A 13,594-nucleotide genomic window follows, 5' to 3' on the forward strand; every position below is an offset into this window, starting at 1 on the left:
GGACGTCACGGAGGGTGCTGGGAGTGGTGCTGTTCTATTGCCAAGCTCTGCAGTGGGGAATACCCTTCTGAACATGAGCTCACCCCTCCCCACCCCCTGAGGGCACATCTCTGCACCGCGGCGGCTGGAGATACCTGGAGATACCCGGAGCGCATCTCCTGATACTGGCTGTCCCTAACGAGGAGTTTCTGTTTTCCAAAGATCCCAGGATTTCATTTTTCAAAGGCTCGGCACAGGCAGGTCGGGGCAGATTTTCAGAGGAGTCAGCACCCGGCGTGCACCCAACGGGCTGAGCCCTTCGAAGAATCCAGGGCCCGCGGTTCCCTCCAGAAAAGCAGAACTTTTGGAAAGCACCCAAAAACTGAAGGGAGCCTCGCTTAGCTGCGGGCTGCTGGCGGGCGGGAGGTTGGGTCCGAGGTTCTGAAGCAGGGCTGGGGCCCATCCACCACTGCAGAGCTCACCGGGTTGGCCTTCCCGGCGCGCCGCTGGAGAACCCCCTGCAGCTGCGGTGGCAGCGGGATGCAGCCGCTCACTGGCTTTGAATGCAGCTTCAAAGGAGAGGCAGCCAAAAAATGGATGTTTCGGTTCAGTGCCTGACTCAGAAGGTTGGGGCTGGGAGGGAGGTGGGGGGGGATCCGCCCTCAGTTGGAACCTCTCCGAAACCCCTTTTTGCGAAGCAAAAGCCCCAAGTTTTGTTTCTTGTTAGCCTGGAGTACCGCCCTCAATCCCAAACGGACTGTTTTGATTCTTATCTCCTTTTAACTCCTTTACAAAACAAGTCCTTTTTCCTTTCCCTCTTCCCTTTCCCTTTTTCTTTTTCTTCCCCCTTTTTTTTTCTTTTACCTTTTTTTCTTCTCCTTTCCCTTTCTTTTCTCTTTCATGTGAATAATGGTTTCGACTTGAAAAATCAACAGTTTTATTTGGCAGACGTCACGATGGAATCTTTTGACGTTTGGAGAAATATTGCACCATTTTTTCCAGCCCAACCTGCTTGCTCAACGTCAGCCAAATTTGCAGATAGCTCTCAGCCCTCCCGGAATCCACTGTTCCCTGACGGAGCTGCTGCTCCTACTCAAGAAATGCCATTCTGTTTTGGTTCGGAGCCCACGCTAGCGGCTGCAGCGTCTCATTATATGCTTGTGGGTGCTGGTCTGGCTGCTAATGGTGGGATGTAAAGCCTTCCATCTCCATTGCAGCCCTGTGCCTGCACACTGGTGGAACAATGGGCATTCCTTTGGGGTCCAGGCCAGACTCGGTTGGTGAAATATGAGCAGGACGAGGCCTTGATGTGGGGCCCCAGTGAGCTCTGCGGTCACAGCACCCAACCCTTACTGTCCTCCGGGCATAGCTGGACCTCAGGGCAGCAGATAAGGTGTGGGATGAGGGCACATCTTTTCTGTTGTGTGTTCTTTCCAGCACGTGCGTGTGTGTGTGTGTGTGTGCTTAGCCAAGGGACACAAGGTGTTTGGATTTTTCTAACAGATATATTGTATTGCTCATGAATTGCTGATCGTTTGGAAGTGTTTTAGGTTTCTTTGTGAACCTGACAACAGCCTTTTAGCTATGAGTATTAGCAGTGGCAGTGCTTGAAGTGTAAAAGTAGCACCTGTTGATGGAGTATTCTTTATCCCTTTTAGGAGATCTCCTGCTACCAGTCAGCCACCTGTCTCCAGAGTGAACCTGCAAGGTATGTGTGGGTCCTCAGTAATCACCTGCCAGCAAAGAGGAAGGCTTATTGCACATGGGTTTACTCCTGGCTGCTCCTCTGCTCCCCCGGCCCGGTGTAGTGCTGAGCTCCTTCTGGGTTACTCCTGCAAAACCAATGCAGGAGCACCGCCAGGCTCAGGTTGCTGCTGTTTAAATGGTTTGGGGTTTGTGTTTACCCTCGTGTTAGCATAAGGTAGAACATGATTTTGGTGTGATAGTCATGGCCACAGTGACTGCAATTCCTCCGAGTCCCCGTGCAGCGCAGGCCTGGGCAAGCAGCAGCCTACAGCCTCCAACAGGCTCAGGCACAGCTGTAGTTTTTATCCTGTTTATTTCAGTTTGCTTCCATGTGATCTATGTAAAACTGCAATCTCAGAAACCTCTCTCGGGTGAAACTCCCTTGGCTTTTGTTAGGCTGCCCTAGAATGGCGTATTTTTCCTTTCAACGTTTGTTTGCAGTCTTTTGAAATACCACATTTAAGCAACCGAATGGGAGCAAAGTCAGTCACTGCTCACCTCGTCCTCGTCCCCACGCCAGGTCAGCGGCTGCAGCACACAGCCTGGGCTCGGCTCCACCATGGGGGTGAATGGCACTGAGCAGGGCTCTGCACCGCCAGCCCAAGCAGCATGCTGCCTGTGGGGGTGTATGCTGTGCTATAGCCTTGGGGGGACCCTCTCTGGATGAGTGCTGGCCTTCTGGCACTGATGGAGTTGTTACCCCCCCAGGGGAGGAGGTGTGGTTGGAGGAGTGCTGGTGTGTAAGGTGTGATCTTGGCCTGCCCTACAGTTCCATGCTAGGAGGGCTGAGTAAAGCTATGTTACTGCAGTGTGCATGGCCTGGGTAACTATCATTTCCTTTCACACTGTGTGTTATTTACTGTCTGGGGACGTGCACAGTCCAGGAGATTTCCGGCTTGGATTCCTCAAAACTTGGTGGTGGAATGTGGAGATGGTGGCTGCAGGGAGAGCAGCGATGGCGCGAAGGTCCTCCTGCACACTGCCCAGGGAGCAGCAGCAGAGCTGGGCTGGCAGGAGCACACCCAGCACTTCTTCCAGCTCTGGTCTGAGCGAGGCTTTGCTTTTCTGGCCCCTGTGAAAGGATTCGTGGAACATTTCATAAGCTTTGCATAGATCTGTTTATATAGCTTACAGAATCTGATAACCGGGAGATAATTCCCTTCCAGGAACTTTCAGATGAATTTTCTTAATGCTTGCTGTGGAAACAATAGCTTTCCACTTCTTAACACTTTGTGGACGTGGAGGAAATGATACTATTGTGCAGCACTTCCAGCACAAGCAGAGGGATGCTGGGTACCACGGGTAGCCCCACAGGTAACCCCACAGGTAACCCTGGCTCCTGGTGCCTGGAGCCCACAACCACTCCAGCTTTCTGACTCGGGGGCTGGTGCTTGCAGCTGCACAGCAGGCTTGTGTTGCTCTGGAGGACCCAGGAGACAATAGCTGATGGGAAGCCCTGTCGCAGCATCATGAACCGAGCCCTTGTGCTCCCAGCTCACGGTTTTAGTGCTTCTGTGCTGTGCGGGTAGGTGAGTAACTGAAGTACGTTGTAACAGGTTGCAGGCAGCAATGATAAGAGACATGCTTGAGGTTGGTAGGAAACGGTGTTATTTCCTGCACAAGGAAGCACGGCTGCATGCTGGGGGCTGTGGGGCTGCTCTCTCCTCCCACTGCTGGTTTTCTTCTGGGGACCGCCAGCCTTCATCCCTGCAGCTGCTGCCGTGCATTTCAGCCCAGCAGAGAGCAAGGATGCCAGTTGCTTCCCAAGGAAGATGCCGTTTCAGTGCAGAAAGAGCAAAGAGGTTCAGGGCGTTCCTTTCAGTGTGTTGATCCAGATCTGAGGAGAGGAAGGAGGGATGCTCCCATCAGCCCCCGTCCCGCTGTGTCTGAAGGGACGCTGTGTTTTCCCTGCAAGTTTCGGAGAAGGAAGTGGTGAGGTTTGGGCTGGGGCCGCACCGCGTTGCTCCCTTCTAGGTAGAAGGATGTGTCTTTAACTGATATGTGTTACATGCTCCGTATGGGTTCACCAGCAAAGCTCAGCGTTCGCTTTTAGCTCTCCCATCTCACACGCTGATTCACAGATGCACCACCACAAGCGAATGGCATCGCTGTGTGCACCCTGCGTGTGCCTCCTCTTGTCTGCTGTTAGCAGAGTGATTTATGTCCTGCTATGAGAAGTGCAGGACTCGGGGTTTAAAGCAAACCAGCGTGCATTCATAAAGTCACCCTGGGGGGACACAAACTGCGCGCAGCTCCGCGCTGCAGGTAATGCACACCAGCTGGTTGGTCCAGCAGAGCCTTTGTCAGTCCTTTGCAACACAGAGGAGCCAAATCTGATGCCCGTGTGCTCCCGGGGCGTTGCATCACGCAGGACCCAGGCCCATGGCGAAACGGATGGTCTGTGCTGGGTGATGAAATCCTTCTTCTTGCTTTCGTTTTCTTGAAACCGTGAACAATTCTGGTCAGGCTCTTGGTGGGGCAGAGCGGTTCCCAAGCCCACACTGATGTCACTGGAGGTTTCAGAGCTTTCTTAACCTTATAACCAAGCCATAAAAGGAAGAGGGATATGCACTGGACATCCTGTGTTTTGTCCTTGGTATCAGCTTAAGTAAACCTGGCAGATTTTTCCTGTTATTTTGTTATAACTGCAGATCACAGGAACAAACAAAAGTGCTTGTGTGAGTTACCTAAGGAACCTTTGCATGGAAATGTGAAGCGGCAGCAGAAAGTAAATCAGTCCTTAATTAGCTCCTGTGCTTCACAGCTGGGCGGGATGGTGGGGCTGGGTGGGACCGTGAGGTTGGTGGCTGTGCAAAGCACTGCAGAGCACGGTTATGAAGGTGTGGGTTCGGGACAGGTGCTGCCCCACCTCCTTTCCCACCGTTGCAGAAATAAGCAATAGAAAAGCAGTGCCGTGCACATCTCTGCAACGTTCCCTTCCCGTGTGCTTCCCTTTCCTCTTTTAACGTCACCTCTGCCACAGTCACTTTGTTTGACCTGAGTGCTCCTCAGGTCTCAGCTCAACCCTCAGCGCTGCTCTTCTCAATTCACCACCCTGGGCACTCGTGAGGGGTCTTCAGCCCCTCAGTCCCTGGGCAATGGGATCCAACCCATGAGCACCGGGCATCTCTGCACACTGCTTCCCCAGTGGGTCACTGCACCGACGTGCTGCCGGTGGCACTGCAGAGCTCCTGCTGCTGCCCCTCAGGTGCCTTCAGCACTGAATAATTGCAGCACGTCCTCACCATTAATTATACACCTGGCAATATAATATATCATTAGGTGTATCGCTGATCAGCTTTGCAACCTGAGGCTTCGGGGGGGGGGGGGGTGGCACTTCAGGCTGTGTCTCACACAGGCTTCTCGGGGCTCGCGGGATTAAAGCTTTGTCACAGTTCCTCTCTGGGGGTGGGAGGGAGAGCTTGGTATTCTTCTTGCTTGTGCCGTAGCCTCTGCTTTCCTGCCCGTCCGCACGTTTGTCTGTGCAGCTCACATGCCTTTACACGAACCCAAAACTCGTACTCTTTCATTTTTCATGTGGGTGTAAGATGTACACAGACTCGTGCACGAACGTTTGTATAAAGCATAAACAAAGGACTGGATAACTCCGGTGCCTGTGCGAGTGAGAGCCCCGGCTCCTGCAGGAGGTACCACGTCCTGTGCACCGCTCGGCCCTCAGCTGCAGCCACACATCGGCTCCACGCAGTCAGACGGGGCTTTGCTCTCGCGAGGCAGTGGCGCTGGGCAGGTATGAGAGAGGTGATTCATGCTGAAGTCCTGTTGGCGTGCTTTGGGCTGCCAGCAGTGAGGACTGCAGCATCCCTTGGTTTTCGGGCGGATGGGATGAGTTGGTGCTGTGCTTCTGATAGAGAGCCACGCAGCACCGCGGAGCTGAGCTGAAAGCTGCACGTGCATGGCAGCGTGGTGCCGGGGGCTTGTCCCTAAACACGGCTCCCTGCGCACTGTTCTTAATGCAGCGCCATAATGGTGCTAGCTTGGAAACAGGCAACTGTAGAATAAATCAGATGGGTGGCAGCTTAGTGACGCGACCGAGCGACGCCGAGGCTGTCGAATGTGAAGCGATTCCTGCTGCTCGGAGGAAGCAGAGGTGTTTCGGAGTGAGCTGGGAAGGTTCCCTGCAGCAGAGGGGCAGTGAGTGCCCTCGGAGCACGCCGGGACACCCAGCACCGCTGCTGCTCTACCCGGGCAGTTCGTTCCCACGCAGTCCGTTTCGTGTGTTGCTCCTGCCTGCAAACACACACCCCCTGAAAGTTGGACTCATGCATCTTAGTAAGTATTTCAGTTATGCTATTGACGTCAATGCAGTCATTAAATAGATTGCCGGCCCTCCCATCGGCAAACCTGTGCCAAAGAGCTAGAGGCAGGCACATTTTAAAAGAAGAACATCAGGTTTTCTTTTAGCAATTGGAGAGAATAAGGGAAAAGTTTCTCCGAAGTCACCGTGCTTTGTGATTCTGAGGCTTCCTTATTTTTCCCTTGGTTTTTTAAGCCTGCATTGCTGTGAAGACCATTGCCCCGTTTTATTTAACACGCCGTTGTGCCACCGCGTGGGTAAACAACCCCAAATGAGGCCAAAGAGTGATTTTTTGTGATCAGCTCCGGCTGAAAAGTGACACCCGTTTTAGGTCTCCCGGCTAGGTTTATTTGTAGATCAAGTGGCAGAAGGTATCCGGGCAAACCTGCTTAGCCTTTGACTCCAGAAATTCTGCGAGGATAGATTTCATGACATCTATATAAGAAAATAGCCCTGGTTTCTCCTCGGCAGGCTCTGAAGACACACAAGCCGATGGCGGCTCCATAGCAACAGATGAAAACTGTTTTCCCCGCCGCCCCACCTGCGGGTGTCACATGAAGATGCTCCACGTGCTGCTGCCATCAGGATCCTGTCACTCGGGGCCAGCTGCCGCCCGCGGTGCCAGCGGGGCTCCCCGTGCTCACACATCCCGCTGCGCGCGGGGCGGTCCCACTGCTGCCCACATCCCACCTGCCCCGGGTCAGGCGGGGGCTCCGCAGGGGCTTTGTGTAGGGGGTATCTTCACCCGGGTGCGGGGATCCCTGGATAGCAGGTACGTCGGCAGCAGCGTGTTTGTGAAGAAGAGTTGAGGAGCCGAAGCACTGCTTTTTGGCTGAGCCTGTCGTTCGTTTCTCACCATACTCGGCACTGGGGGGGATGCAGCTCAGTGCTGTGCTCAGCTCCGGGCCGCTCGCTCCCAGAAGGACAGCAGGGCACAGCGCTGTGGGAGTTGCGGCGTTCGTCTGGGGCAGAGGAGGCTCAGGGGAGACCTCGTGGCTCCCCACAGCTCCCGGCAGGAGGTTGGGTGAGGGGGGTCGGCCTCTGCTCCCAGGGAACAGCGATGGGATGAGAGGTGACGGCCTCACGCTGTGCCGGGGCAGGGGCAGGCTGGGTGCCGGGGGAAGTATCCTCTCCACAGAGCGCTCAGCACCGCACGGCTGCCCAGGGCTGGGAGCTCAGCATCCCCGGGGGTGCTCAGAGCTGCGAGGATGCGGCACTGAGGGACGTGGGCAGCGGGATGGGGGGGTGGGCTGGGGGAGCTCAGAGGGCTTTTCCAGCCTGAATGGTTCTGTGGTGCTGTGACTTCACTGGTGATCCCACACTCTGCTATGTAGCATAAACCCATTGAAACAGTCATAGGTCATTAAAAGGGCTTCTCGCTGATGGATGGTTTCTTTGTGAACGATCCAGGCAACTGCCAGCCCAAGGTGGCAGTGAGGAGATCTCCCCAGCGGTGCTTTCATTGTGTCCCTGTGTTCACTCTGCTCTTTAAACACAGGTCAGGCCCCGGGAGCCCTGCGCCGCTGTACTCAGCTCCCATTCATGCGGGGTTGCTTAAGGCCTCTGTGGAGACAATAAGACTTTGCCATCGCTAATCTCAGAGTTGATAAAATCTGTGTTTCTTTTGTTTTCTGTATAGAATGATAATAGTTGGTGTGGGTGCGATTTTGACATCGCAGCCTTCAATGCACTGAATCAGTTCCATATGAGTTTGAGAAATGTGTACTTGGACTGTAAAAAAAAAAAAAAAAAAAGCAAGAAAGAAAAAAGAAGAAACCAAAACAAACAAAAGCACCCAAACCAAAGTTCTGGCAGGCGGAGCTGTTTGTTAGGTTGCGGGGCAGTGCATGCCTTAGCGATGAGCAGGGCTCTGCATTGTCCCACCGAGCTGAGCCCCTTCGGCTTCCATGTCAGCAGCGTTTTGCAGCTAGTGAGAGCTGCCATGGGCTCCTGACAGCACCCGTGGCTCATCCCCCCGCAGCTCTTTATAAGCCTCTCCTTCCTCCCCCGAGGCCGAGCTCTGTGCGGCGGCATTGTGTCCGGACACGGCCGGCGATGGGAGTGTGAGAGGCTGCGTGTGTGTGTGTGTGTGTGCAGGGCTGTTCCCAGGGTAATGCCCTGCGTGAGTCCCAGCAGCAGCAGCAGCCTGTCCTTGGGCGGTCCCCATGTTCCCAGCGCTGTCCTGCCGGCTCTGACTCCGAGCGCCGGCCGCTGCGCCGTCGTGTTTGAAGAAGTGAGTATCTCTGGCTCTTTGTTGGCGGCTGAATTTCGGGTGGTGGCTGGGCACAGGCTGCCGTGACCACATGGTGGCTGGTCGATGGGCGGGAGCGTGGGTGGAGGGTGACGGCAGCCCTGGTGGGCAGCAGGTGATGGGCAGGGGGCGATGAGCACCCATCGGTCTGCCCGCTTAGCTCTGCAGTTACAGACTAACAACCGCAGGGGGTAAAAACGGCCTTTAAAATCAACACGTATTCTGGGTAGAGCTAAAAGAAGGAGCAGGGGATTGCTAATGCTAAAGCATGTTGTGCTTATTTACGTAAGGATGATGTCCCGGTGCAGCTGGTAAAGTGTTATGCTAATCGTTACCGAAGCGGTTCAGTGTCATATTGTTTCCTCCGCACAGAGTGTCTGCGAGTGACAGCCTGAAGTGCTGTATAACCGGGATAGTGTTTTGGCAGAGAGGAAACAACTGTTAATTATTTTTGGTTGTTGATAAAAGCTGCTCGGTCTTGGTTTGCTGGAGGAGAAGGTGTGCTTGCAGAGATTTACATTTTTAAGAGCACGCTTTCAAAATCATCTGAACGAGTCCCGATGGGGTGCATTTCCATGTCCAAAGGTGGTGTGGATTGGCTCTGTTGTGCATTCCGGAGTTTAATCAAAGCAAAAAACAGCCGTGAGAGGAACCCACGGAATCTGGCGCCGCGTCGATTCAGCAGTTGGTGCCTTTTGCTTTGCATACAGCACTGTGTGCGCGGCTCAGAGCCTTCTGCATGGGATGGGGTGGGGGTCTGGCCGAGGCCGTGCACCTGGCGGTGGGGTTTTGGTGTGGGGTGGTGGTGTTGGGCTTTGGTGTGCAATGGGAGCCGCCAGCAGCGGCACTTCCTGAGCGGTGAATGAAATGTCTTTAAAAGCTGTGCTTTTGGAAGTGGACGCTGCAGTTTAAGCATCCTGCTGTCAGTACACGCCTCCAGGAGGCAACTCAGCATCTGCACGTATGAAAACTCCCCAACCCCATCTCTGCACTCTGCAAAAGCCTTCTTACGTCATTGCGTGGAGCCCTGGGGATGGATGGCAGCTGTGTGAGGAGGTCGCTGTGCATCCAACCCCCCGTGGCCCTTACAGCACCTTGTGGTCACCCCGGTGTTTCAGCTCTCTGGACGCTGTCTGTGTGATGGAAGCAGGGCGCAGCACACGGGCTGTGCTTACGTTTGTGATGTGCTTTCCCTCCTCCCCGAGCTGCTTCTGGATGAAGAGAAATCCAGACACGACTTTCCAGCCCCACCGACGTGGTTCCTGGGTTAGCCACGGTGCTTTACGGGCCGCGGTCTGCATCCAGATCCTCCTCCAGCACACACGTTGGGCCTTCACCTTTGCTCGAGTTCTTTGGGCAGGGTATTTCCCGAAATTCCTGTTGCGAGAATGCCACGAGCTGTTAGCAGCTCCCAGGGTTTCAGCTTTATTGCGTGAAGCTCTGAAGTATTTCCATCTATGTGCAGTGGGAACGTCCTCCCCAGGTACGAGCCAAAAATCTGCCAATCGCCCTTTATAGATGAGGAACCAGGGAAGATGAAGACGGGAGGCCGTGGTCCTCACACGGCATTTTCCAGCAGCGGCTGCTGGTTGTGAGCCCGCCTTTGTCACACATCCAAATGCGGTCAATTCAGCGTGCTGCTAGAATGCCTTTTATTGCAAATCGCCTTAAATGGAAAGCCCCGGGCAGCTGGAAATCAGATGTTTCACAGAAATTGTGTGAATTTCACTGAACTTTTTCGACAGAATTAACTGCTTCAGAGAAGTGCTGCTGGTTGGAGCGCGGAGACTTTGGCCAAGGCGGACGTGAGGTGCCTGTTGTGCAAGAGGTCCTGAAAGGTGCCATGGGCTGTGAGGCTTAAAGAGGAGCCACCGCAGTAATGTGCAGTAGGACAACCCGTGTTTGACCTTCAGTGGGGAACATTTTGATTTCCACGTCCATTCCATCTGGTATTTTCACCAGGGTTGTTAATAAGCACGCCGTGCGTTCAGCTGACATTTTCATTTCCCCGAATGGGTTCGAGGTGTTGAAATAAGTATATTTTAGAGGCCTGGAGTAAATATACTTTGAAGGTCTTAAATAATACGTTGTGACAGAGGAGGGCTCAGTGCAGTAGCGATGTGACCTGCCCTCCCAGCCTGCTGGGGCTCACCCCTGGGGCAGCATCCTGGTGGCTGGGCTGTGGCACTGGAGCCCGGTCCAGGCCTCAGACCACCACCCTTGGAGTGAAGGATTTCTCCCTAACGTCAGACCTAAGTGTCCCCTCTGTGTAAGAGCGGCTGGCCAGGGCGTGATGGCCCCGGTCTGGAGGTGACACAGAGGCACGGTGGAGCTTGGCACGTGAAGCCATTAATATGGAATATTAAAAGCTGTCAAAACAAATGATGCCGGTTCGTAGGATACCGGCATCTCCCTCTTCCTCCCCACCCTTTTACCCGTGGGACTTAATCTGTGATTTTAAACAGATCATTTTAAAAGGCTGTACGTGTGGTTTAGTAAACACGCAGTGCACTGAGTCACAGCCCCGAGCAGCTCCGGCTGGGGTAGGTCGGTGCAGATGGTTGGTTGGTGCAATGCAGGGTCCAGCTCTGCCTTCAGCTGCTGCGGGTCTGAAGACTTCAGTTGTGTGACGTGGGGCATTGGCAGAGTTAATGTCTGGATGTGTTCACCGTGAATCCATAGGTCCCGGGGCATCACCGCTGAGCCACTGGAGTGACATTGGCCCAACAGTGAGAAATCCTCATTTTCAGAAGCTGGAGGATCACGGATTAAGTAACATCCTCTTAAATTGCATGTGCTTCCAGATTGTTCGAGCAGTTTCTGCAGGTTGTGCTCTGTGAGCAGCCCACGGTCTGCACTGAGCAATCCCACGGTGCTGCTGAGCACAATTGCAGATGGGCTGATACGGCTTACTCAGAGTATCACTTCAGCCCCAAATGTGTCAGAACAGGTCATTTTTTGCAATGTGTTGCACGGCCCAGTGGCTCTGCTCAGTGCACAGTGACCACATCTGTGTCTTTCAGTAAGGTGACGGGCGCATCCCTTGGTTTGGAGAGGCTAAATAAGGGCCACAAGTTCACATAAGGTAAACCAGCACGGTAGACTTTATTACCCTTTGAGTACATGACACATCTGTTGTAGGAAAACAGATCAAAATTCCAAAATACATCAGTTTTTTAAGCTTCCGTCATTAGAGATAGGTCATGAGAAATCTATTTAATTGTATTTTTTAATTAATATGGTTTGAATGTCTGGCATGGTGGCTGAAACCATAAGGGGTGACCGCATGGCCAATCTCTGCAAGGCTGAGGGCAGGCTGTGTGCACACAAAGGGTCCCGTGTGTCCTGCAGAGCTCCTACCAGCTGTGTCTGGGTGCTTCCAGGAGCCTCATTCTTCTTTCCTATTGCAGACCTTGAGGAAACGGGAGCGAGATATGAGGGAGGACACCTTGATGTGAGACTGTGACCTCTCCAGAGCTGAGGGATCTGATTTAAGCAGGTCTCACATTCTACCAGCAGCACGTTCTGCAGCGCTGTGGTGGCTTTGGTGGCTTTATTCTGACCCTCATTTTAAACACTGAACAATTTTCCTCTTAAAGAGCTAAGGCTTAGTAATTAATTCTGTCTCTGTCTGTTGCCAGTGCCTGAGAGGAGCTCTTTGGGTGGGTGAGGCACAGCACTTCCAGGCACCATCCCTGAGGTTCCTCTCCCATTTCACTCTCACAGAACATGCAGAACATTGGGTTTGTTATCTCCGGGTTAACCTGGTTCAAAACCCATTTTCATGGCTATGGTTGGCTGATGAAAACAACATCTTTCATGGCCCTTTTTTCCCTCTGTTGAACTAAGCTGTCGCAGTGCTCTCCTGCCTGGATGGTCCCTTCCTTGTGAGGCCCGTTGCGAAGCTCCACTCATGGTTTCCCAAGGAGCGTCAGAACATCAGCAGTGCTGCAGGCACTCGGTTTGCACGGGGCTGAGACCCCCACCACCTGCTTGCTGCTGGGGGTGCGGCCAGGAGCCCCTCAGTGCACACCATCAGCACGTGGCACGTGGCAGCACAGCACGGCGGCGCCGGGCTCACCACCAAGAGCCGGCTCCCGCACCGGAAGCTGTCTAGCCACAACAGCACAGGATGGTGCCCCACCTAATTAAGCCTGTTGAAAGGCAGGGCTAATTAGTTTAGGTGGAGCACCTTGTTAGCAGCGTTGCTTCCAGGATCCAAGTTGGTTTCCCTGCACGTGTGAGCTTAGCAGCCCTCTCTGCGCCAGCCCACATGCGCCAAGTGAGATAATGCGCCGCACGGTGCTGCAAAGTCCTAAGTGGGCAGCTGGGTAATTTCATAATTACATCCCTAATTTTCAGTGTCTTTCTCACACTTGTGCACTCACATGCACGCCATGTGCTCAGGAAGAGCACACTTGTAGTCACACCACCAGGCGTTCATCTCACTGTGGTCCGGCCTTCCCTTGTTTAGCCAGGCAGACAACAACACAACCTGGGCTCCCCGTGGTGCACAGGAAGCTGGAACTGGGGTTTGGATCCTCTTCTTCGGTCTGGGTCTGGGTTGGGGCCAGTTCGGTCTGGTCTTCTTTCTGCAGCCCATCTATACCATCTGCAGTTCTCGGGGCTGTTGCACTGATAGAGGCTGGCTCTCAGATGGCACCGTGGCCCTCAAAGGACCATGGCGCATAGAGGAGGGACGGGGGTTCACATTTGTAATGGCCTTGGTAACCATGATCTGTCTTCAGGAACTCATTCAAGATACGTAATTATTTCCTTACAAAATATCAACAGAAAAGCCGTTTTCAGCATTCCTCCTACAGCTCTCCTGTACGTGTATCAGCAGTCTTTTGCACTTTGTTACTGCATGGAGGGGAGGTACCCTCTGCTCTCGTATTTCTGTGCTTAAGGCTGGTCAGCAAGGAGCCCAGCCTGCTCAGTAAAATGCCAGAATGCCAAACCGTGTGCTTGCTCCCCGAGGTAACGCTGGAGCTCAGCAATCTCCTCTGTCCATTCAAAAGGCCAAGATTAGATCCTGCCCTTCTTGCTGTTTCTGCTTCCCCCTGTCCCTGGACTGAGGAATTCCTGCTATGCAGGCAAATCCCATTCCCAAATTCCCCCGTGATATCACTGCTAAGTGACATCTGACGGGATGCTTCCTGCATTTTGTTACTTCCATGTGGCTCTGTAACAGCACTGTCACTTATCCCACTGATTTGTGGCGGCCTCGGTGCATTGTTCCCGGTGGGAGGGGGAAAGGATGCTGCAGAAACTGCCTTGAGCCAAAATAGATGGTAATCCTT

At 53.6% G+C, this 13,594-nt stretch overlaps 1 protein-coding gene across 7 annotated transcripts in view; it reads left to right on the forward strand.

The window, feature by feature from the left end:
• Positions 1 to 13,594, forward strand: part of PDE4B (phosphodiesterase 4B) — a 144,029-nt gene that overhangs the window by 100,679 nt on the left and 29,756 nt on the right. For 4 of the 7 annotated variants that reach the window (XM_015291029.4, XM_046944521.1, XM_015291030.4 and 1 more), the window contains one exon: positions 1,638 to 1,687. In XM_015291029.4, coding sequence (XP_015146515.2) covers positions 1,638 to 1,687 — 50 coding nt within the window. Of the gene's footprint in view, positions 1 to 1,637; positions 1,688 to 3,411; positions 5,474 to 6,633; positions 6,813 to 8,055; positions 8,274 to 13,594 lie in introns of those variants that run through there. The other 3 variants (XM_046944526.1, XM_040704691.2, XM_046944525.1) reach the window with 3 other exon arrangements.

Source organism: Gallus gallus, chromosome 8 (assembly GCF_016699485.2).
Source record: "Gallus gallus isolate bGalGal1 chromosome 8, bGalGal1.mat.broiler.GRCg7b, whole genome shotgun sequence".
Lineage (NCBI taxonomy): Eukaryota > Metazoa > Chordata > Aves > Galliformes > Phasianidae > Gallus > Gallus gallus.